Source organism: Lissotriton helveticus, chromosome 1_2, assembly GCF_964261635.1.
Source record: "Lissotriton helveticus chromosome 1_2, aLisHel1.1, whole genome shotgun sequence".
Lineage (NCBI taxonomy): Eukaryota > Metazoa > Chordata > Amphibia > Caudata > Salamandridae > Lissotriton > Lissotriton helveticus.
In genome coordinates, this window is record NC_136058.1 from 354,898,516 (window position 1) to 354,925,080 (window position 26,565).

Genomic DNA, 26,565 nt, shown 5'->3' on the forward strand with positions numbered 1-26,565 from the left:
CAAGTACCATCACCAGGGTGTTGGTGAGAGGGTTAAGAGATGAATCCAGGAACATATCCAGACCACCAGTGTTTTGTGTGTTTTCAAGTACTGTTTTGTTTTTTTAGAATATATATCTGAGTTAATATGTAAGTGTTCAGTAGGGCGAAATCTGATTCTTCCTGGCTGTCTTTCAGAGCCCTATTTTTCTTCTATACATTACGGGGTCTGTATATAAAATAGGTCAGAAAGTGGGGGCACTGCTGAAAGTTACTCTTTACGGCACTATATATGATTTGTTTTGAGGGAACTAACACACTTCAGTAAGGGGAAATAAGAATGCAATAAAAAAGTTAGCACATTTCTTCTCAGCGATAGTACGCCTGATGAGAATTATTTAAAAGCAAATTGGAGACCAGCCACCAATAGATCTTCAAATTAGTATATACATCACATCTGACATAGTATTTAAATTAACACCATATCTAATATACAAATTATCATCGAGGGCCTTATCTCCGCTTTTTTGGCTTTAGAAGCCAGAAAAGCAGAGAATGTTTTCACCCTATCACCAAGAGGGTGCTAACATGCATATTTGCAAGTTAGCACCCTTTTTGCCTACGCCTCCCTTTGCATCTCAAATGAGATGCAAAGTGGGAGTTCCTTCCCCAAATAACTGGAGTAATGTCGCTAAGTGACATTTCTCTAATTAGCAATGGACACGCTAACAAGCATAGCGATAAGAAAAGTAGCGCTACCCACAGTTATCGCTACTTTCCTTACGCCTGCTTTTAGCTTAACGTAGCTATGATATGCAATGGAAGGTGGATATCATGGTTAAGTATGCCCTTCCCTATCAGCAATGCAGCTGCAAACAATGTATGATTATCGCTGGAATCCCAGATATAATTACACATTTGGCAGCTAATTCGGTTGTTTTTATCGCTCTGGAGATAAGCGTCGCTGATAGCGCACTATCTCCGCGATAAAAACAAGCTATAGCCGGCGATAATTAACCTAGCGCTAAGTGCGCTTAACAATAATTATCGCCAGTTGTTGCTGATATGCCCAAGTGTTTTTAATTAGAATCAGTGTATGGGTTAGTGCGCCAGGGTAGGTGTGCCCACCTCGAGTGCCGTATACAGTAAGTGCGCCTGAGTGGTACAGGAAGTGGTACATGAGGATCAGAAGCTTGTGACCTGGCTACTTTAGGAGTGGCTGAGGAATTGAAAAGGAATCTTTCTCCTCGGTTACACACACACAGAACACCAATGCAGCAGCTTACCTTTGCAGCAGCAACAGATTATAATACCGATGATTAGCATAAGCCCAACTCCCACGCCCACTGACACACCAATGATCAAAGCATAATTCACAGTTGGTGAGTCTGAAAAAAAGAAAAAAGTGTTTTCTGTTACAACCAGTCAGTTCTGTTAATGTGCATAATTTAGATAATATGATTGTATTGGTATAAACGACTGATTGTAAAATCTACTCTAAGATAATTAGTTATTCATCCATATACAACGGTGTTAGAATATATTCAAATATTGTGTCAAAAAGAATTTTAATCAGTCATTTAGAAAGTTTATTCTGTCCATACAAAACTAAAATCAATACATCATTGTAATATAAACAATGCTTTATTTGATTTAACTAAGATTTTATGGGGGCGTGGCTCCCATGCACAGTAGAAGAAGGCCCCCAGCTAAATATATATATAAGTCTTCAAGTGGCTCCTCATCGACAACAGAAAAACAGTGAAACAGGCACGTATCACCAGCAGACTGGACTACGGTAACACAGGTTATGCAGGCACCTCCATCAAACTCATGAGAAGATGCCAGACAATCCAGAACTCAGCAGCCAGACTTATCTTCAACCTGCCAAAGAGGAACCACTTCCCCCAGCACGTGAAAGACCTCCACTGGCTCCTCACACAGAAGAGATGCCAATTCAATCTCCTTACCCACGCTTACAAAGTCCTCCATGACCAAGGACAGACTACATGAATCAGTTCCTAAACTTCCACCTACCACCCAGAAACCTCTGCACCACTCATCTCACACCGCACCAGATGATGCTCCTTCTCCCACCTCGTCATCCAGTCCGGGAACGCACTTCCCCTCCACCTCTGTACTTCACCCTCACTGAATCATTTTAGGAAGAGCCTCAAGATCTGGCTCTTCAACTTACATTGAAGAATAGCGCCTGGATACCCTCTCAGGTGAGAAGCAGCGCCATACAAGTACTGCTTGATTGATGCCTCACTGGCAAGGCCTCAGTAGGAGGAAATAATCTGAGAATGCCTGTGTTCCCATCTGGAGGTGACCTGACCTGGCAGTTCAGGCTGGTCTCTGTCACAGTGGGTGAAAAGCGATGGAGGGTAATGCAGCCCACAAAATTGCCAAAGGCTCAGATAAAACCAAGCATTCCATATATAAGCTTGTTTTTTGAGCATGATGACAAAATATCCGATTAAAATGATCAGAGGCCAAAATATTAGAAAATAAATATTATGATACACATATACTTTGATGCACAAATATAGGTGACAAAAAATTGATGTTTTCAATAATATAATGGTTAAAATATTGTATCTTTAAATATTTGAATGTGTTTTAGTTGCTATACTAATTATATGTGTTACTATTGCTTACATTTTTTTTATTTTTTCAAATATAGCTTGTCATTATTAAAAAACTATATTTAATTATTATTTTTTTTCCACAAACAACCATTACAAAACAATTATTCCATCTTTGAACATCATCCCCCCAACCCCCCTCCCTGAGTCCGAAAAACCCCACAAAATCACATATTAATATTTACATACATTGAGGCATCAGCGAGAATAAACAATTCCATCATTATCCATATCATAATCACCAGAAGATCAAGAAAAAAAATAAAATAAACAAGAGCAAGAGGGACAACAGAGAAAAGCACTGGAGGGGATCGGGGAGGGGTTAGAAAAACCAAGAGAAGTAAATCGGGGGGACCAACACAGGGAGATAAAAAGAAAGAAGTTCAAAAAACCCTTCATAAATCAGCTGGAGCATTCAGAGTATCAAGCCATCTGGTTAAGGGATCCCAGACTACGAGCCCTCTTTTCTTTGCCCTTCTGTCCTTTTTAGCATAGATCGCTCTCTCTAATCTATAAATCGCGAATAATCTAGCTTGCCATTGCCCAAAAGATGGAGGGTTGAAATCCTTCCAGTACATAGCAATATATATCCGCAAGATAGTCACTGCTACAAACACTAATGCACCCCCTCCTTTAAGTCCAAACGGTCATAAAGCCCTAACGGAATAGTAGTGGGTGTAAATTAGATATATAACAGGAGTATTCTACTAAGAAACATTGTATTTCCTTTAACAGTAAATCAAGCTTTGGGCATGTAGCAAACATGTGCACAGAATCCGCACTGAATTCAGTGCAGCGCGGACAGACAGTCCAAGGGCCAGTTGTCCATTTAGCAGCTTTGTTTGGAGTTATAAACAAGAAGTAGCCCGTCTTATAGAATTAAGCTTGTTGTTTGGGGGAAAGCAGATATGTTTGCGCTAATCCCAAAGCAGGGCAAAAAGCATTGCGTTGAGTGTTTAATTTAAGCTGCCATTTAAGCCTCTACCTTACTTAAATCGTCCGGTTTTTGTTTGTTAAGAAGGAGATAAATCTTCCCTATCCCAGGAAGCCTAGTACCGAGTAGCTGATCTATGAGACCCACTGATGAAAAATCAACAGAGCCCCTAATTGTATTTAATAAGAAACTGGCAACAGCATGATACTGATACGTCTGGTTATTATTTAAGTCATAGCAACTTTTCAATTCCTCGAATGACCGAATCTGATTATTACTGAATAAATCTCCTATTCTGGATATACCTCCCAGATACTGTTGTAGATATACAGGCTTGAATATTAACAGTAGAGTATCATTACTGTTAATAGGGGTATAATAGTTTAGTTTAGCAATTCCAAATATCTTCCGGATTCTACTGAATACCCAATACGCGCAACTCATTGTTTTGAATCTAATCCTCTTGTAATAACTATACTCGAGGTTGCGCCAGAGACAGCCCCTTACATTTTCACCAAGGAGTAAAAGATAGGGGGAAGGTAAGCCGGAGGGACTGAGGATCCGTACTTCCCAAAATAGCTCACTACAATGTTGCAGAGCAGCAGCCCAATAGTATAGTTTTATGTTCGGGGCGCCCACCCGCCTATTTCCCTGGGTAGTGAAAGGAAATTAAAGGCCCTTCTTGGCGCGCATGCCCAGATAAATGGAGAAAAAATGTGTTCAAAAACAAGGAGTATAAGGTTATTGAAACCAAGCGGAATTGCCCGGAAGAAATAAAGCAATTTGGGGAAATATGTCATTTTTAATACATTACACCTTCCGACAATAGTTAGGTGTATATTGTAGATCTTTCTAAGTGACTTCTTCATGCTAGTGGCCAGTGGAGTTAAATTTTCTGTAACCATTTTATCTAAGTCTGAAACAAAATACACTCCCAGATATTTTGCTTTCTTTGTGATTCTACTATCTACCCAATCAATTTTCCCATTAACCACGATCTGCGTTTTGGCTTTATTTAAGGCATAACCAGAAATCAGCCCGAATTCCTGAGCCTCGGGTTCCAAAGTACTACTAGCTACCTCAGGTTCTGGAGTAATTATGGCTACATCATCGGCATAAACCATGATCTCTGTCTCTATGCCAAACCTATTCACTGGAGTAATTACAGAGTTTAGCTCTATCCTTCTTATCAAGGGGTCGATATAGAGAGCGAAAAGTAAGGGCGAGCAGGGGCACCCCTGTCAATTCCTCGTAAAAATTTTATTTTTTCTGTCAAATGACCATTAATTAAAATTCTGGCTGAGGGATTATGATATAATGCTTGTATTGCCAGAATTATCCTAGGTCCGAAGCCAGCTTGCCGCATGATAGCCCAGAGAAATTGCCAGGAGACCCGATCGAATGCTTTTTCAGCATCCAATAGAATTAGTGCGATCGAGTCTCCTGTCACCTCTGCAGCATCAAACAACATGATAGCCAGGCGGATGTGTTCTGTTATTTTTTTTGGAATAAAGCCGTGTTGCCAGCTAGAAACTAGTGTTTCAATATTTAAAGACAATCTTGTAGCAATAACGTTAGAAAAAATCTTAGAATCAGTATTGATTAGAGTAATAGGTCTATACGAAGTCATCTCCAGAGGTGATTTATCTTTTTTGGGAAATATCACAATTTTAGCCAAAGACCAGGATTTTGGTGGTGGGGTGCCCTCAAAAATTGATATTACAACTTTAGAAAAAAGAACCTTTATTTGTTGAGAAAAGATTTTATAAAATTCAACTGGTATACTGCCCATCCTGGAAACTTTACCGTACGGGAGGTTGGCAAGTGCAGCTGCGATTTCTTCCCACTCAGGAGCAATTTCCATTTCATCGCTAAAATCAATACCAATTTTAGTTAAAGGGGTTGTCTCTAAATATTCTCTAGTGTTTTTTTTAAAAAATCTTCGGCAGACCCAATCACATCCTCAGAATATAACTTCTCGTAAAAGTTCCGGAAAGCTTCCTCTGTTTTTGAAAGATCAGTAATTATCCCTTAATTTTCAGAGTTTATAGAAGAGATAGTATTGGCAGTTACCTGCTGCCTAGTAGAAATGGCGGGTTGGTGACCAATACGTTCACTCCATTCATAACATCTTTCTCTAGTTGCTGCCCACTTGGCAGCTATTCTTTCTGCTAAAACCCCCCCATTTCTGATTTAGCAACTATAACCCTTTCCCGTGCTTCCTTCACTCCCGATCCTGCCTGAACTACCTGGATTAATTTTTTTCCGCTTCTATCATCCGCTCCTGTAGTAAGTTAATCTGTATCTTCTCTTTTTTATTCTTACGGATTGAGAACCGTAATGCCTAACCCCTTATGCCGGCTTTAAAAGTATCCCAAACAACCATTGTTGGAGCAGACCCAATGTTTATATTCAAGAATTCCTGAATCCATCCAGCCATATACTCTCGGTAATGGTTATCATATAGCAGTGCCTTTCCAATTTCCAGTTCAAACTTGGTTCTTGCATAATACACCCTCTAGGTTTAAAATACAAGGATTATGGTCAGACAGTAACCGGGGGCGACATTAATAGAACATTCATGAATCAGAGTGGAAGAAACAAAAAAGTGATGCGGAGAAGAAAGTAAAGCCATTCTGTTCAGGTCTGAAGTGGGCCCACACATCTTTTAAACCATGAGTGTTAATTAGGTTGAGCAACACCCGGTAAACTTTGGGCTTCCTGCCAACATAACTCCTAGATTTCATTGTATTCCATTCACTGGGCAGACTTAGATTCAGGTCAACCGCATAAGATTATCGGGAGCGACCAATGTACCAACTCTTCATTTATGTTATTTATCACCCTGGATTGTCTAGAGTACTAGCATACACAGAGCAGATTGTAAATGTATGATTAGAAGACAATGAGCACTTCACTATAACCCATCTCCCTAATGATCAGCTTTTACCAAATTCACTAGTAAGGGCAATGTTTTTCGTACCAAAATACCGACCCCCTTTTTCGAGCACCCTGCGAGGTTGCTCGTATAATTTCAAACCCTAGAGAATTCAATAGAGATTTTTGAGCCCCTTAAATGTGGGTCTCCTGGAAACATGCTATATTTGCTGTCATCAGTCATAATATCTGAGCAGTTTTAGTCTCTTTGTTAGATCATTCAAACCACAAATGTTTAAGGATACAATCCTAAGTTTATTTGGCAAGCTCAATTTTGTTTTCTAGAGCTTTTCCTACAAGGGAGCCCAGGTATAATTCTGTCCCCTGCCATTCCCTCTCCTCAGCCCCGGACCCAGGCCCACTCCCAACCCCCCCCCCCCCCCCCCCCCCCAACAAATATCCCTGTAGCCACACATCATGTTCAGCATTGCTTGTATAGGCATTTCCTAAAAATGAAGGTAAACAACACAAATCCCTTACACCTTACCCGCAATGTGATGAAAAACTATATTTAATTTGTATAGCAATTTACAGAATTGTAGAGAGTTCTTTGGTTTATAGGGTGAGACGTTAAGTAGTTATTAATAACTCTGAATTATGTATTACATTTTGTTCAACCAATGTTAACTGTCATCCAGGAATTTTACACCCGAGTGCCTCTTATTTTGCAGCTGCATTCCCTGCTAGAGTTCAAGTGGCTCTTTTGTGTACAGAATGAAAAATGTGCAGCAAGTGACATATTGATTCTCTGAAGCACAGGAGTACACACTATCTCATGAACAGGATAGAACGGGTAGGGTCCATAGCAGCTGCAAACTGGAAGAGGTGGTGGCTGCTGGGTGCACAAACCACGAAGATGGGAGTGCTGGCATGGCTCATAATAACCATAACAACTTAGAGGACAGAGTACAGAATGGTGGGAGAGGTGCAGTGAAGGGTAGCATAGTTCCGAGAAAGAACAATTTGTCAGCTGGTCACCCTTAAACTTTGTCTTAATCAGACCCCTGGGCCCCAAAGGCCAACTGCATTCATGTAACGACATAAATCAGATAATGCCCACTTATGCCTGTGAAATACCGTCCTTCGGCTTTGGTGCAAAGGACCATTTTGTGTGAGGTGCTCCTCCTTATTCTTGCCTTGACAGTTTTTTGCTAGCTCTGCACTTCACCACACTAACCTTTGGCAAAGTACCTGTGCCTTCCCCCCTTTCAATATGATGAAATTGCACTCTCTTGATTATTGGCACGAGTATATAGTACCCAAATCATACACAGGGCCTGTAAGTTAAATATCCTAAGTGGACTGTAGCACCCATTGTGACATCTACTATAAGGGCAAAGTAAGAATGAGAGCAGGCCTGTCACCAGTAGCCTTACTTTGAAGGATTAAACTGCAGATTTGACCAATCAAAATAACCCCTATAGATTGGCCTAAACTCACCTTCAAAAATTAGCATGTCACCCATGAGTTGGACTTACTGCCCATAAGCCAGCATGCATGATATTTAGAAGTAGGACATGTAAAGGTTTATTGTTAAACATGACCATTGAGTGAAAAAACCTTAACATATTTTCATTGTAGTAGGGCCAGCTGTGTCATAGCAAAGCAGTAGTATATAATATTATCAATCAATCAATCAATCAATCAATCAGGGGTTTACTACTCATCCATAAGGGTCTCAAAGCGCTAGGGGGAGAGGGTTTGGGGCAGCTGCGAGGTCATCCAAAGTGCCGGGTCTTGAGGGCCTTCCTGAAGGATAGCAGGTAGGGCTTGGGGAGTGAGGGCGTGAGGTACAATGTAATCTGCAATGATGTTTGTGAATGTGGAGCGTGGACCACGATGTCCGTAGGGGAGGGTCCCACGTAGAGTTGTTCAGGGGTTGGGCTGGATCTGTAAGTGGATGTGTGTTCCATGGTGGGTCGAAGCATCGTTCGGCATGGAGGTAGTCCGTCGGAGGGAGTTTTTGTGGACAATAGCGAGGCCTCCTCTGGGATGGTTGCTGTAGTCTTTCCTCAGGATCTTGTACCCGTCGGTGATGGCCGTAGTGGAGCTGATGTTGATCCAGGTTTCTGTGAGGAAGGCAACGTCGGTCTTGAGGTTGTTGAGGAGGTCCCAGATTTCTACTGCATATCTGTGCAGGGAGTGTTCAAGAGGATCAGGGCTTTGGGTGCGTTGGTGTCCGGTGGGCTGGCGGTAGCTGTCTGGGTCTGGAGGTGGGTGAAGGTGCAGTGGCATTGTTGGCAGGAGAGTGGGCCTTGGGAGTTGCTAGCAGTTGTTTTGACATCCAGGGTTGAGAGCGTGGAGAGTGCTGGAGACATAGCGGCAGGGGTCAGGGGGGACCAGGGTCCCTGGCACTGGCCGTGGTTGGGTCACGGACGGGCGCAGATGGGCTTAGCTTTGGCACGCGGCCACCATTAAGTAGGGGTTGGGATAGGAGAGCAGCTGGGAGGTGAGAACACGCAGGGGGTGATCAGCCGTAGGAGCAGCAGCAGCAAGGAAAAATGCAAACACAGGAAAAAAGAGGCCAACGCCAACTTTGCCATGAGGAAAACTGAGTGCAGACCTGGCTGCCATGCCAAGACAATTCTTGCCCTCACTTTGCTGTCTGTGGGTTGCCAGCCTTCTGCCTTCTGCCGCCAGGCTCATGCACTCAAGTTGGCAGATACCTCCTCTTGAGGCAATTAATAAATGTTTCACACCAAAGTGTCTAGAGTGTATTATTACCTATATTACCTATTATTAGTGTATTATTACCTATATACCTATTATTACCTATAATTGTTGGTTCTTTAAACAAGTGTGGTAAACGATTTACAGGCAGACTTGAGAGTGTCATGGACGGGTCGCTGAGCAATTTTCCACCTGCCCACCCGCACATACACTCAAGAAACTAAAAATGTGTACAGAGAACTGTACGACTCATACATGTAATAGTACAGACCCTGGCACATAGTTAAAAACACAAACTAACCAGCAATTAGGAAAGGCCAACATGGTACAATGGCATCAAATATTAAAGCAAATTAATTGGGGCAGAGGGCCAGGAAGACATCAGTTTTGTACCGCACAGAGGGCTTGTTTACAGGCCCCTTGGGCCGTTGGTGTGTCACTTTTAATATTAGAAAAAGTGATGTACCGGCAGCGCAAGTGGCTTGTAGTCAAGCCCCTGAATGTCTACCCTGTGTACCAGAGGACACCGGATACCACCACTTTAAATCTAGGGGCAGATTTATAAGCCGCTTGCTCCACTTTTGCGTCATTTTCCCCATGTTAAAAATGACGCAAAAGTGGTGCAACTGGCTTGTGAATATGCGTACTAGTCTTTAAAGTGCTGCAAAATAACCTTGCTTCAATGCTGAAGTTACTCTGTTTTATGCTTTGGAGAAGAAACACACAAATAAATGAATGGAACATGAAGCAGCACCTCTTAGCCCTCTTCCTCTATAGAATAGCGTCAGAAAACTGAACAGGCTTTTCGTACAAGGAGGCATAAGAAAAGTGTAACTCTTTACCTGGCAAAATATGAAGTTCAACTCGTTCTTCATTTTGCCCTTTAATATAGTGCATACTTGGTCCACAGGCACTAAAGAGCTTTACAAAAATTACAGATTACATAACATTTGGAGGCACAAGGTTATGTAATTCGCAACAATGGTAAGCCAAAGTTGGGACTCGAACCAGGTTTCCCAGTTCCATGGTGGGCTGCTCTAGCCATTAGGCTACATCTGCTTCATTAAAAAGATGCCTTAGAATGCTTTCCTCAAGTCACATCCACACAGAACAAGCCCCCGCCTCACAATAAGTACTACTTGAGTACAATTTGTGTAATTACTATCGCATTCTCCTAACTCTAGGAACTGAAAATAGCATCATCTTCAAGGCCCTTCAACCAGAGAAATCCCAGCAAGGGCCATTGTGTCTCCAATGTCCAAACGGTGCCAACGTTTAGTGACTCCTAGGAGAGTTGTTTCAGTAGAGAAACCTGCTCTAAAGCGAGACTGTGAGGGTTGTAAGAAGTTTTGGGATTCAACAAAGTGGGACAACTGCGGGTTAAAATGTCTTTCCAAAATTTGTGAAACGCCGGAAGCAGTGAGATTGGCTGAAAAATGGGAAGCTGAGAGGGATCAGCATTAGTTGCCTTTAGAAGTGGAAGAACCATAGCATGCTTCCATTCAGGAGGGACTATAGCTTCCCGTAAGGAGGCATTGAGGAGCTCCATAATTAACAGGAACTCCAAAATATCTGCCAAATGCTCACTGTAAAAACTCCATTCTAATGTTGTCAAGGTTTCCCCCTGAAGCTCAGAGTAGAATATTCAGCGTGCAAAAATGTAACTTTGCACCCTTCACTACATTTCAGTTCCCTCATGGATTTTGTGTCTGGGCTGTCACTAGTTGGAGGGACTTGTGTTCTTCCTGTAAATATCCTCCATTTGAGTGGGCAGAGTATTGGTTCCAATTACTGCCTGCCCAAGCATTAGTGTTTCTCTCCAGGCTACACCTCAACAGCGTCTGAGTCTAGAGATTAGTGTCTCTACTCAGCAGCTATACATCTTCAGACCAGTATTCCAGTGCATCCTCAAGCTCTCCTCAGAGGGTAGTTGCATTAGCTGATACATCTCGGACTCTTCAGCACCCACAAAAAAATTCCACAGCCTTCGAACAGAAAGCAAAGTGTATCCATCTAACAATATTTCTTAAAATATGCAGTATAGTAATTGTTATAATCTGCTTATGTAAATGTATGAAGTAAAGGTTGCAATAGCAAAAAACTGATAATTGTGACTTACCCCTTTGTTCAGTCGAGATAAAGGAATTTCCTCTAGAATCATATTTCTTCTGAATTACTGAATTTGAAAGAAAAGAAGATACATTCTTCAATATTGCACATTATACATATTGTGCCAATACATCAGAATAGAAGAGAGGAGCATTCCTAACTCACTCTGGGTATGTAGTCATGTACATACACATATATTACATTCAGTCAAGATGAGGTATATATGCCATAATACTTGAATATATGTTATGTTATTTTTCCTTTACAGCTTTATATATAAACAATAACATTAAGCAAAACGCAATAACTACAAGGTTGTGCAAACGGGAAGACAGGGTACGACCACAAGAAGGAAGAAAACCAGAGAGGATTAGACAGTCTCTTCTTGTTCCCTTTCCCCCCTAAGTACACTCCTACCATTCTGTGATAATTGATGATGGAGATTTATCATCATACACCTCCTGTGAAAGTTGTTGAGTGCTCCTGACATAATGAAGTGCCCACGGTTGTCTTCCACCTAAGCAGAATTGGGGAGGATTTAGACATAAATAATTTGGGAGATATTTTGGAGGCTATCCAAAACAAATTAGTGTCCGTCTGAAAAGTGATTAAAAACTTAAAACAAGAATTATACCATCTAGGTGAGAAACTTCAGATTTAGCATAAAAAAATGAATGGAATACTTTATAGAGGGAGTTTCAGACTTCCTCTATCAGAGGACGGAGGGTTAGGTTCAGAATCTAGTCAAACTTCTAGAATCTCCACACAAGTTGTAGATTTCTTATCCCCTGTCATTTCGCTATTGCCTCTTGAATGCTTTAGTGGAGACCCAGAGAAGGCACAAGTCTTCTTAACCTAATAGTCTTTGCACTGTATGTGCAGCATCCTAGTCAATGGCACTAGTTTCAAGAGATGCCCCAATTTTGTACAATTTTGAGGTATTAAAAAAAGGTTCTTCAAATATGTAATCAGAGAAGGGTCTCACAAGCCACTGACAATGAACTACTAGAATTGAGGCAAGGAAATAGAGAACTAATCACCTACCTCACAGAATTCAATAAACTGGTGGTTGAAACTGAGTGGTCGGAAAGTAATAGAGCAGCAATCTGCTACAGGTCCCCAAAAGAGGAGTTCAGGGATACAATGGCCCAGATACTGATTCACCCAAGAAATCACCCTGAGAGGAAGGATATTTTGTTTCTCAATTGTGTTAGCTGGTTTAAGGTAGCTGCATCGTGAGTAGGCATCATTTTAGTTCCCTCACATGTTCTTGTGTCTGGGCAGTCACTAATTGGAGAGTCTAGTGTTCCTTCAGGGAACCTCCTCCATTTGAGTGAGTGAAGTATTAGTTCTAATCATCACCTGCCCAAGCTTTACCGTTTCTCTCCAGGTTTCAACTCAGCATGGTCCGAGTTTAGAGATTAGTGTCTCTACTCAGCAGCAGCTATCTTCAGATCAGTGTTTCAGTGCATCCTCTAGCTCTCCTCAGTGACAGGAAAGGATAGACGCATTAGAGGATGCAACTTGGACTCTTCAGCACCCAGCCAACAAATTGTACAGCATTCCAACATCAAACTAAGTGTTTCCATTTAACAATATTTCATTAGAAATGCAGTATAGTCATTGTTATACTCTTTATATGTAAAGGTACGAAGCAAAGGTTGCAATAGCTAAAAACAGAGTAGTGACTTACCTGTTGGTTCAGTTGAGTTAAGGGAATTTTCACTAGAATTGTATTTCTCCTCAATTCCTGAAATTCAATGAAAAGAAGATATATTCTACAATATTTCACATTATACATATTGTGGCGAATCATCAGAATAGAAAAGAGGAACATTTCAAATCAACTCTGGGTATGTAGTCATGTACATACAGATATAATAGTTGAAGTCAAGATGAGGTACATATGCCATAATACTTGGATATATGGTATGTTATGTTTCATTTACAGTTCATATCTAAACAACAACATTAAGCAAAACACAATAACTACCAGGTTGTGCAAGCCAGAAGATAGGGTACAACCACAAGAAGGAAGAAAACCAGAGAGGATTAGACAGTCTCTTCTTGTTCCCTTTCCCCCCTAAGTACACTCCTACCATTCTGTGATAATTGATGATGGGGAATTATCATCATACAGCTCCTGTGAAAGTTGTTGAGTGCTCCTGACATAATGAAGTGCCCACGGTTGTCTTTCACCTAAGCAGAATGGTGGATGATTTAGACATAAATATTTTGACAGATATTTTGGAGGCTATCCAAAAAGAATTAGTGTCCGTCTGAAAAGTGATAAAAAACTTAAAACAAGAATTATACCATCTAGGTGAGAAACTTCAGATTTAGCATACAAAATGAGTGGAATTCTTTATAGAGCGAGTTTCAGACTTCCACTATCAGAGGACGGAGGGTTAGGTTCAGAATCTAGTCAAACTTCTAGAATCTCCACACAAGTTGTAGATTCCTTATCCCCTGTCATTTCGCTATTGCCTCTTGAATGCGTTAGTGGAGACCCAGAGAAGGCACAAGTCTTCTTAACCTAATGGTCTTTGCACTTTATGTGCAGCATCCTAGTCAATGGCACTAGTTTCTAGAGATGCCCCAATTTTGTATAATTTTGAGGTATTTAAAAAAAAAAGGTTCTTCAAATATGTAATCAGAGAAGGGTCTCACAAGCCACTGACAATGAACTACTATAATTGAGGAAAAGAAATAGAGAACTAATCACCTACCTCACAGAATTCAATAAACTGGTGGTTGAAACTGAGTGGCCGGAAAGTAATAGAGCAGCAATCTGCTACAGGTGCCCAAAAGAGAAGTTCAGGGATACAATGGCCCAGATACTGATTCACCCAAGAAATCACCCTGAGAGGGAGGAAATGTTGTTTCTCCATTGTGTTAGCTGGTTTAAGGTAGCTGCATCGTGAGTAGGCATCATTTTAGTTCCCTCACATGTTCTTGTGTCTGGGCAGTCACTAATTGGAGAGTCTAGTGTTCTTTCAGGGAACCACCTCCTCCTGAGGGGTGAAGTATTAGTTCTAATCTCCGCCTGCCCAAGCTTTACCGTTTCTCTCCAGGTTTCAACTCAGCATGGTCTTAGTTTAGAGATTAGTGTCTCTACTCAGCAGCAGCTATCTTCAGATCAGTGTTTCAGTGCATCCTCAAGCTCTCCTCAGTGACAGGAAAGGATAGACGTATTAGAGGATGCAACTTGGACTCTTCAGCACTCAGCCAACAAATTGTACAGCCTTCCAACATCAAGCTAAGTGTTTTCATTTAACAATATTTCATTAGAAATGCAGTATAGTCATTGTTATACTCTGCATATGTAAAGGTACGAAGCAAAGGTTGCAATAGTTCAAAACAGAGTAGTGACTTACCTGTTGGTTCAGTCGAGTTAAGGGAATTTTGACTAGAATTGTATTTCTCCTTAATTCCTGAAATTCAAAGAAAAGAAGATATATTCTACAATATTTAACATTATACATATTGTGTCAAAACATCAGAATAGAAAAGAGGAACATTTCAAATCAACTCTGGGTATGTAGTCATGTACATACAGATATAATAGTTGAAGTCAAGATGAGGTACATATGCCATAATACTTGGATATATGGTATGTTATGTTTCATTTACAGTTCATATCTAAACAACAACATTAAGCAAAACACAATAACTACCAGGTTGTGCAAGCCAGAAGATAGGGTGCAACCACAAGAATAAAGAAAACCAGAGAGGATTAGGCAGTATCTTCTTGTCTCATTCCCTTTCTCCCCTTGGTGCACTCCTGCCATTCCGTGATAATTGATGACGGGGTTCTGTGAGGGGCATTGGGAATTATTGTCTTACAGCTCCTGTGAAAGTTGTTGACCGCTCCTGACAGAGTAAAGTGCCAATGGTTGTCTTTCACTTGAACAGAATGATGGAGGGATTAGACACAAACAATTTTCAAGGTATTTTGTGGGTTATCCAAAAAGAGTTAGTGACCATCAGAAAAGAGAATAAAAACGTAAAACAAGAATTAATAACATCTAGGATAAAGGTGGGCGTAGTTGGCGTTTTACCACTACACATAATTCAGCGGAATTGAACAAAAACGTTGTGAACTCCGCTCCGCAACTCCGTTCCCTCTCATCCCCATCAATTAAACAAAAACCTCACATAACCTTGATAAAACAACAAGTAACTCTATTATTACATGCAAAAATTCATATAGTGATCTCACAAAAGTGAAAATGAAAATATAGCAAGCAGCGAGAGAGGTTATGATTTTGGGGTTCTCCCTAACCTAGGGAGAGAATCAAGCAGATGGCGTGAACACAAAGAGCGCATCATGCTGAACGATTGGTGATGGTCCCATCCTTCTAGGACCACCCCAAGCACAGTTATGGGCAAAAAACAATCCCAACCAAAGGCCCTGCAAAGCACTATGGGACGATATTCTAGAGTGCAGTGAATATTACAGTATCCAATATCAAAACATTCCTCAAGGGACAGGCTCTCAGGCTCAGCTGAGAGCTAATACTATAATATTCACTAAACTCTAGAATCTCGCCCCATAATGCTTTGTGGGCCTTTGGTTGGCATTGAATTTTTGCCCATAACTTTGGTTGGTTGGTCCTAGGAGGATTGGACTACCAACAAATCATTCAGCATGATATGCTCGTTATGTTAAAGGCATCTGCTTGCACTCCCCCTAGGTTAGGGGTGACCCCACAATCATCACCTCTCTAATTGCCTGATATGTTTCAAAGTTTACTTTTGTGAATTGGTTTTATGCTTTTTAGCATGTAAAGGTAAAGTTCATTTATGAAAGGATTGTGGGTGCAGTAGCTAACTTTATATTACTCCGCTCCGTAACGTAGTTGGCAATATTGCATGAAATCTGTGTTTTCAATGAAATGCGTCGTTACCAAATCTCCGCAACCTCTGCTAGTGGAGAGAAGTTCATTGCCAATGGTTAATCTAGAAGAGAAAGTTCAGATTTAGCATATAAAATGAGTGGAATATTTTATGGAGGGCGTTTCAGACTTAATCTATTGAAGGATGGAGGGTAAGGCTCAGCATATAGTCAAACCTCTAAAATTTCCACACAAGTAGTAGATTCCTTAACCCCTGTCATTCCACAGGCGCCTCTTGAAAGCTTTAGTGGAGGCCCACAGAAGGCACAAGTCTTTTTAACCCAAGGGTCTTTTCACTTTATGAGTTGACCTGATTTTTCAGATGCACAATCTTGAGTGGCCTTTATTCTTCCTCAGTGGTGATGCAGCATCCTAGTCAATGGCACTAGTTTCTAGAGATGACCCAATTTTGTATAATTTTGAAGAATTAAATAAAAAGTCAATTTGGATATTTAATTAGAGAAGAGTCTTGCAAGCCTCTTACATTGAACTACTAGAATTGAGGCAGGAAAATAGAGAACTAATCGCCTACCTTGCAGAATTCAATAAACTGGTGGTTGAAAGTGAGTGGCCGGAAAATAATAGAGGAGCAATCTTCTTTTGCCTGACAAATGTTAAAGCCTTCATTGGCCCAAATACTGAATCGCACAAGCAATCACCCTAAGAGGAAGAACATTTTGTTTCTCAATCGTGTTAGTCGGTTTAAGGTAGAGGCATCATGAGATGACATAATTGTAGTTCTGTCACGTGTTCTTGTGTCTGGGAGAACACTAATTGTAAATACTAGAGTTCTCCTCCATTTAGAGGGGCTGAGTATTGGTTCTAATTATCGCCTACCCAAGGGTTAGTGTTTCTCTCAGTCTTCAACTCGGCATCAATTGAGTCTAGTGATTAGTGTCTCTACGAAGCAGCTGCCTGTATTCAGGCTAGTGTTCCAGTGCATCCTCAAGCTCTCCTCAGACACTGAAATGGATAGACGCATTAGTGGACACAACCCGGACTCTTCGGCACCCAGCAAACACATTCTATGGCCTTGGAACAGCAAGCTAAGTGTATCCATTTAATAATATTTCTTTTTTTTTTTTAAACTGTATTTTCATTGTTAAACTCTGCAAATGTAGATGTGTGAAGCAAATGTATCACTAGCTAAAAACTCAGAACAGTGACGTACCTGTTTGTTCAGTCGGGTTCAGAGAATTTTCTCTAGATCTGTATATCTCCTTAATTCCTGAAATTCAAAGAAAATAAGATACATTCTACGATATTGCACATTACACATATTGTGGCAATACATGAAAATAGAAGAGAGGCACATTCCTCATCCACTTTGGGTGTGTAGTAATGCAGAGACACATTTTGGGCCTTATTACAAGTCTGGCGGTCCTCCTTTTGGCCAACCACTGCCATGCCGACAGCAGGACTGACAAGCCCAATGTGTGTCCACCTACCTGAATATAAATGTAATGCAGGGCTCATGGCAGTGGCTGTTTAAGGCTCATAGGAGAGCCTTCACAGCAAACTGCTGCCATGATAGCACCTGCAGCACATTCCTGCATGAGGTAGTATGCATGCCACACCATGGAGTAAAAGGGATGCACTTCTAGGGGAGCACAACAAGTGTCCCCACATGCACACCCATGTCCAGAAGCAGCTGGGGTCCCTGTTCGGGTATATTCCTGCCTTTTTATACTGCGTGAATACAATAGGTTCCTGGATGAAGGCGGATGAGGTGGTCCTGTGGCAGTCGACTGCCACACTCAGAATACTGAAGGCAGACCCGCAGTGGTGGTGGTGGTGGTTAAATGACAACTGCGAGTATGGCATTTCTGAGGACCGCCTTACTCGTAATAAGGCCCATAATACATGAAGTAGGGGGCAGACTCTTCTTGTCCACATTACCTTTCCCCCCTTGGAGTACTCCTGTCATTCATTGAAAATTGATGAGGGGGGGATCTATGACGGGCATTGTAAATTATCGTCATTCTGCTCCTCTGAAAGTTGTTGAACGATCCTGACAGGCAGTATGAATGGTTGTATTGGTGACAGGTTGGGTGTTTGATTCGGTGTTTGGTTAAGTAAGTTGGTGGGCTGTATGGAAGAGTCAGGCCCTGATTGACATAGGGCCTCTGCACTCATGGGGGATTCTTTGCACTCGGGCGGAATCCCCTCCATGATAATCCTCATGGAGGAGATTCTGCCCCAAGTGCAAAGACTCTCCCATGACTACGGGGCCTCCGCCACGAATGAGGCGGTCCTTTGTGAATCAAGCCCATAGTGTCTGTGTGAGTGTTTGTATGAGTGAGTGAGTGGGTCGTTCTAATTGCTGCTTATGCTTTTTCAAGGAATTCTCATTATGTCATGCCCTTTGCCATTTGTAAGCCGTGAAGGCTCCCAAAAGTACAATTATACAAATGACAGCTATAATGAAAGGTTTCAAGATGTATCCCATTTTTCCTTGTCCCAGACTTCCAAACCATCTTCCAATCTTTCCAAATCCCTTACCAATTTGTTCCCAGAGTCCATCGGCAGCCAGCTCACATGAATCTTGATGCATCTCTGAAATGTTACTAATGTATTCCCTTATATCCCGACTATTGTCAGGAATATAAGTACAGCACTGCTGAATTTTCAATAATTTACAAACTCCTCCGGCTTTTGCTGAAAATACAGCTAAAGCAAGACGATTTTGAAGCACCATAGCCATTATCGAAACCATCTCCCCATTAACAAGTAATAGAATTTGGGCCATATTCACAGAGAGCTTATCCATCAGCATTGCCAACTTTCTAATTTTAACATCATTCAAAATCACACAAAAGCTAGGTATCATGGCTTCAAATACATCCCCAACAATTTCTCCCGCATTTACACCATATTTTCCTCTGTGAGATCTTTTTTCTTTTCAAAGGCCATAAATCATCCACATGGAAGATTTTGGGAAATACCACAGCCAAATAACATGTACCATACCAATTTTTAGGCAATTTCACATAAGCACTTTTTCCACACACAAAATACACATTTGGCACGATGGTTAATTTATCCACTAGTGCCCTTCTAATTGAGTCCTCAATCAAGAAAATGTGTACACAATCACTCTTACCCACAAATATCTTGTCATAATATGTTGACAGGTGTCTAATGCCCAGTTTCCCTTTTTGCTGAAAGTCTGAAGCTATTGGACCAGAACTTCCCTTCGCCTTATAATCTAATTCTTCCTGTGTACATGAAATAACTTTAGGCTTCGGATCTGGTCTAAATAAAGTCTGCCTATGCGAATCTTCTATCTGATCCACAAACTTCTTTTCGATGTCAGATAACATGCAGGTCAAATTATGTCTATGGGTATAAGAAGTATCTAATGTAATAGTAGGCACAACGTGCGTAGACATCCTCACTACACCCTTATAGCATTCATATTTATTCATGTACTTAAGAACTGGAACTTCTGAGAGTACCACATCCTAATTTGAGAAGTAGTACTGAAAATGTGCTTACTACAAAACATGCTCAACAACGCACTACATGTAATGCCACAAGTCAAAGGTAAATCATGATATTGAATGCCTTCTTCTACTTATGCTGGCAGTTGCAAACACACATAGCAGTCTTTCGCTTCCATTGTATCAACATACTCATACAACAAACGTGTATATGCATTCAGCGAGAAATCCCCTTTTGACAAATCTACGTGTAACATCCGACTAGTTTCCCTGATCATCTCTTTACCTTTTGCGGATGCACCCTCTTCTAAATCTGAGGCAGGTGAGGGAAGTGTCGCCTGTTCCCTATTCCTTTCAGCATTGTGAGACCCAACCAAAGATGTAACAATGACCACAGCTATGACAATAAGCACCACAGCAATATGGGTACCAATTATGCATTTCTGCTTGCGTCCTGAATTTCCAGATTCCATTTTTCAACTACTGTTTGATCTTGAGGAGCAAACGAAATCAACAAAGTCTCTTTTCTACTTATCTTTGCCTTATCCTGTTATTTACAATGTCTTTTTATTTTCCTTTGTCTATTCAATTATTGCAATATTCAGCCCAATAGTACTAACCTATTTTAGAGATGTAGTCAGCCCGAGCCCTCAGTTATTCTACTATGGAAAGTCCCTAATTTAAAAATTTCACTTGGGCCTAGGTTATCTTCTTTCTAAAGCCTAATGAGTTCTTCTTTCACAGTTCAAGCTTCATCATAAATGATATTAGATCCAAGTATGGTAAAAATAAGCTGCAGAATCTATGCACACATTTTTCTCAGTTCTTGTGCAGTGGGCTGTCGTTCAAAGGTAGGGATAGCAACCTGATTAAGGATAAAAAATTTTAAGCCTCTCAGCCTTGGTGGATCAGGGACTGTAAGTGTTAGGGTTCCGAAGGCCTCAACTCCAGAGACCAGCACCTGAATGTCAATCAACAGGGTGTCCGCACGTAACTCACTGCTCCAGTTCCCAACCTCCTGGATCTCATCGGTCTCTGCATCTGCAGCTAGGTATTTCCACTCGGGAGATGCGTACTTTTGAGATGGTACCCTCTCTTTTCTGGATCCTCTTAGATCATCCGGTCTCTCTTTAATTTCACTTTGATCTGATTCAGATGTTTCAGGAATCGGAGCGAGATTTTTCTCAGATGCAAGCCTTATGTTTAGCCTATCCTTTCTTCCTGGCCACATTTTTGCTTCAGCACCAGTTCTCCTCTCTTCCGCTCGATCTGATCCTTCTGCACCAGGCTGTTCACTCTGATCTGGTTTAAAGTTCACTTCTGCAAACTCATCTATCTCAGGTTCTGAACTCAACTCTGGAACGGCTTGATCTCTTCTTACTTGTTCAGTTGATTGTTCAGCCTCATCACGAATGCTTGCGACCTGACCTGTTCCTTCATTTTCTGTTGCATTCTCAGTCACGCTTCTCGAAACAAATGGAGTAATTTTCTCCACAGGCTCATGAACTTGACAAGCATGCACAGCATGAATCCAGTTTGGCAATCCTCCGTACTTCACAGCTGTACTTGTGACCAAAATCACCTGGTATGGTCCTCGCCATCAAGCATCAAGGCGGCTCTTCCTCACATGCTTTCAAACAAGCACCCAGTCACCAGGGTTAAGATCATGCAGCGGGTCTCTCGAGGTGGATGCGTTTGCAGCCTCGATCTGGTGAGCCACAGAATTAACCACATCAGCCAGTCCCCTACAATAATCCAATACCAAATCATCTGTGATGTTTATCAGTGCTGTAGATGGCATTATAGGCAATCGCCTAGTTCTTCCCATCAATATCTCATTGGAGAGAGCCCTGTCCTCCTATCAAGAGTACTACGCAGGCTCATCAATACCAATGGCAGCACATCTGGCCATTTCAATGAAGTTGATGATCAAACCTTTGACACCCTCATCTTGATTGTGCCATGTATCTTCTCCACAAGACCCCAATCAGTCCAGCATCACTCAGACTTTACGAGGACTCGCTGTAGTATTCTTGATTGACTAAGAGGTAATACTAAATCTGGGTGTTTCGCTCGCGCTTGATAGGTTAGCTAGGAAGGTAGGGTAAGCCCCTTGTGGGCTGTTGAACTTTTTGACATTTCCGAGAATAATGATAACATAGGATGGGATTCGACACACTTCTGAAACAGGGTTGGAAGGGTTGTACTTTGGAAGCAAAATATTGGTCAGTATGATCGGTGTGTAATCGAATAAATATCCACCATAAGAATCGCAATAAGGACACAGAGGAATGATATGCGGACCAGAGAGGGAACCCTGGTTATTGCTCACGAACAGGAAGTCACGTCACCGACCCTATACTATACTAGTGGCGGACTAGATGGGAAGCTTGCCGTGTTATTGCAGTGGACGTTGATTAGTGGAAGTGAGGCCTCCAATCTAATGATTGGTCGGCAGGAATTTTAAAAGGACAGCGATATGACTCTTCTGTGCATTCCGGATTTATAGAGCCGGGAGCAAGGAGTACGTCGCGGATTGTGCATATTCGAATACAGTAAGACATTAAGGAGTGAGGGTGGGGGTACATTGGTCAGGAGCGAAGCTTATTTTATGGCAGGATATTTAAACCTTTCTAAAATTCCCTTTTTTTCTGATTCTTTGTTACATTTAGATATTATTAGTGTACGAGGACTGGGAGCATTTTGAATGAGCAGGGGTTTCTGGTTGGATTGAACCTTAAGGGAAACGGGTGTTAAGAAAGAATCAAGATCTCCTTATTTGAACTGATATCTTGAATGGTAAGAGAAACTAAACTGGGTGATCTGGGGACCCATACAATAGACCTGATGAAATATTTTTTCTTTTTGAATTATTTTCTCTAGTTGGGATATTTTCTGGATGGATGGATTTGGAACATAATTTGTGATTCGAGGCAAATTGGGGTGTTTGCACTTTCGAAGGACATTATAAGTTGATTTAAATAGGTGAGTAGGACTGTGAACCCTTCTGAAATGATATTTTTGCTCTCGGAGGGAGAAAAACATCAGGTTCATCTGAGTGATGCTAGACTGATTGGGTATGGTCTAGATTAATTAATCAGAACTATATATATATCCATGAGGGGATCAGTATTGCACTATGGGATAGTGGTTGGTTTTCACCCTCAGGAGATGTTATTTTGTCTGATTACGAGGCAACCTTCCGATCAGGGTACTCAAGCTAACCCTTCACCCTCTTTATTTAGAAATTGGGGTTCACATATGAATTGGGTGATCCACTGTTGGGACCTTCCTTGGAGAAGTTGAAGATAATCAGAGGATGTGTTTGTGATTTGGACCGATAGGGATTATTTGCTAAAGGTGAACTAAGGACTTTGGTACCTTTTTCTTGATTGATGGCAGATTTTGAATATCTTGTTAAACGGATCAAAAGGGGAATGTATCAATAGATGATATAGGTGCAAGGGACGTGTTACTATCAATGATGAATTACAGTATGATTTATTGTTTATATTTTTTGCTGACCTTTGAACTTTCACGAAATTCTCCACGCTGTATCTTGATGTTATGTTATGTTATGTTAAGCGGAATTTATATAGCGCACTGACACCATAAGTTGCCTGGCACTGAAGTGTACAGAGGTTGCGGCGAAGCAAGATAACCGATTTTAAAAAAGAGCCAGGTTTTCAAGAACCTTCTAAAGTGCAGCAGAGAGCTTCTGGTCTTGACTGACAAATGAATGGGGTTCCACAGCTTAGGTGCTAGGTAGGCAAATCTACGGCCACCTAGTTTCTTGAGTTTTATGGTGGGGGCGACCAGCAGGTGGAGATGAGCCGACCGAAGGTTGCGGGCCGGACAGTGCTGCACAATGAGGGCTTTCAGAAAGTCTGGGCTGTTGCAATGGAGGGCTTTGAAGATTAGACAGCCGGTTTTGAAGGCTGCCCTTTGTTCAATTGGTAGCCAATGCAATTTGCGCAGCAGAGGCCTTGCTGATTGCCATTTCGGGGCTTTGTGGGTAAGTCTTGCAGCCTGGTTTTGCACGATTTGGAGGCGGCGGAGCAGTGACTGTGGTAGGCCAAGGTAGAGGGAATTAGAGAAGTCGAGGCGGGATAGTACCAGGGAGATCACAACTTGTACCAGCGCCGGTGCGAAAGAAGGTGGAAGATCTTGCGGATTTTGCGCAGCTGGAACATGCTGGATGAAATCACAGCACCCACTTGAGCTTTAAGGGAGAGGTCAGAGTCGATAACCACCCCGAGACTCTTCACCGTGCTCGAGGGTGCGGGGGAAAGGCCCATCTCGCATGGCCAGAACTGAGGGCCCCAATGTGCCGCGCTGTTACCTGGCAGGATGAGCTCCATTTTCCCTGGGTTCAGCTTTAATTGGATGTGATTCATCCACTGCTGTATGTGGAGCATCACTGCTTGAAAGCTGGTTGCCGCGTCGGGAGAATCGAGAGGGAGGATGATTTGCAGATCATCCGCATAGTTTAAGACAGTGATATTCCACCTTTTTAGCGAGTGGATCAGTGGCCGGAGATACAGATTAAATAAGAGGGGTGAGAGGGAGGATGCCTGAGAGACTCCGCATGTCGTAGATGCCTTAGTTGCCATGAAGGGGCCCAGGCGGACCGTTTGCCCTCTGCCTGCGAGGAAGGACTTGATCCACTCAAAGGCAGGACCCTGGATGGTGGCCTGTCCGACACGGTGAAGAAGAATGTTATAGTCCACCGTGTCGAAGGCGGTTGACAGATCCAGGAGCACTAGCGCCTACGATGCCCCCTTGTCTGCGTTCCCTTTCAGGGCGTCTAGTACTGCCAGGCTGACGGTCTCTGTAGAATGAGCTGGCCTGAAGCCAGCTTGATTGGGTTCGAGGTAGCTCGAGCTCTCGATGAATTTTGAGAGACAGCCGGTTATGTGGGCCTTGAGGAGTTTGGACAAGTAAGGTAGGAGGGAGATAGGGCGATAATTAGAGAGATTGGCAGGGTCTGCTCCAGGTTTCTTCAGTAGGGGCACTAAAATGGCCTCCTTGAAGGAGCTGGGGACCGTGCCAGTGCTGAGGGAGGCATTCAGCAAGGAGAGGATACTGTCTGGTAGAGCGAGGCAGACATCTCTGAGAACAGAGGGGGGACAGAAATCGTTGGGGGACCCTGATTTGATACGGGCAGAGAGCTCTGAGAGAGTACAAGGGGTGAGAACAGGGAGATGAGTCAGGGACTGAGGGTTAGGGGATGATGAGTCCTGTGACCTGACGGGAGTAAGGGAGGGAATGGAATTCTTGATATCTACAATTTTCTCAATAAAGAAGGTATTCAGCGCATTGCATGTCTCTTGTGTGGGTATCAGAGTGGGGAGGGTTCTATCGTCAGTTGTGAGATCGTTCATGATTTTGAAGATTTCTTTTGATTTGTTATGGGCTGGGAGGATTCTGTCTGAAACGTGTGTGGATTTTGCCATGGAGATTGCGCTTTTGCATTCTTTGCGGGCCGCGACGAAAAGCAATCTATGGTTGCTGGAATAGTCGCGTCTCCAGTTCCGTTCTAACTGACGTAACTTCAATTTCTGTGCTTTGAGGTCGCTAGAAAACCATCTGTGTGAGTTGCCATGCCTAGTACGCGCAAATTTAGTGACGGGGGCGAACCGGTCACTGGCTATCTGTAGCCAGTTGACAATGTCCCCCTCCATCGATTCGACAGTAGAGTCAGAATGTATGGTGGGGCGAGTGTTGTCTAGGAAATCTAGAAAGCCTTGGGAGTCATAAGAACTCCATTTACGGATCCCGACAAGGGGGTAGGGCCTTGTCAGTTGCTGGTCCAAAGCTCTGGAATAATCTCCCTCATGACATCAGAACCTGTAAGGAACATTTTCCTTTTAGGAAAAAATTAAAAACTTTCCTGTTCAATTATTAATCCTGATAGGACATCTGTTATACATTGATAGGGTCTCTGTTCATTGATGTTACCAAAGGCGCGGAGATACTCCTCAGGGAGTCGAGTTCCTAGCGCGGTATAGGTCAGTAAATAAATAAATAAATAAATACGAGATAGGCCACCTGCCAGGATAGGGGCCTTGACCCTGCCTCTGAGTGTGATGGTAACATCGATCAGGTGGTGATCCGACCAGATGTAGGGGGAGATAACTGGGCTGGATAATGCAACATCGTGTGTCCAGATGTGATCGAGGGTATGACCCTTGGTGTGAGTGGGTGTAGTAATTTGTTGAGCCAGGTTGAGGCTGGTTAAAGCTTCAAATAATTCTGTAGCGTGTGGTCCCGCGCGGTCGTCATTGAACCATTAATTGAAGTCACCAAACATAGCAATTCTGGTGTGATACATCATCAGGTTTGCCAACTGTTCGCTAAAGGAGATAGGGAACGAGGGCATAGACTGGAGGGGCTGATAGATGAGTATGAGTGTGAGTGTGAGGGCACCTGTCTCTGTTTCTAGGTTGATGACTAGATTGTCCACCTCAGGTAAGGCCAGAGAGGCAGTAGCAATAAATTTGAATTGCTTCTGTATGATGGCTGCCACCCCGCCCCCAGGACGGCAGGATGAGCGATTGGCATTAAGTATATAGTAGCCTGGGGGGAGGGCCGCCAAGATGTCAGGGTGGGAGTCTGAGGTGAGCCAGGTTTCGGTTATTAGTAAAACATCAGGTTTTTCGGTTGTCAAGAGGATAAATATGTCTAACTGGTGCTTTACCAGGGAGCGCGTATTGAGGTACATCACCCGGAGAGAAGTGTCGCTCCTTGTGGGAGTAACCTCGCACTCGATGCTATCAGGGGGACTCGGCGCCCTACGTGAAATGCCAGTGGATTTAATTCGCTCGGCTATGCCTGGAAGGAGCGGTAGGTGCGCGATTTGCAGCTCTCTGAGGGTATTTCCGGGTTAGGAGAGGGGTCGCACAGCGCTCCTGGCCCCTGGGCCCGGACAGCGTGGACTGGCGCAGA

General features: G+C 42.5%; 1 protein-coding gene across 1 annotated transcript in view; it reads right to left on the reverse strand.

The window, feature by feature from the left end:
- The window catches only part of LOC144807914 (uncharacterized), a 235,256-nt gene that overhangs the window by 94,721 nt on the left and 113,970 nt on the right, over window positions 1-26,565 (reverse strand). Inside the window, exons 4-8 of the mRNA XM_078673505.1 lie at window positions 17,346-17,402; window positions 14,654-14,710; window positions 12,970-13,026; window positions 11,287-11,343; window positions 1,265-1,366 (exon numbers count right to left, since the gene is read on the reverse strand). Of these exons, the coding sequence (XP_078529631.1) occupies window positions 1,265-1,366; window positions 11,287-11,343; window positions 12,970-13,026; window positions 14,654-14,710; window positions 17,346-17,402 (330 nt within the window). The remainder of the gene's footprint in view (window positions 1-1,264; window positions 1,367-11,286; window positions 11,344-12,969; window positions 13,027-14,653; window positions 14,711-17,345; window positions 17,403-26,565) is intronic.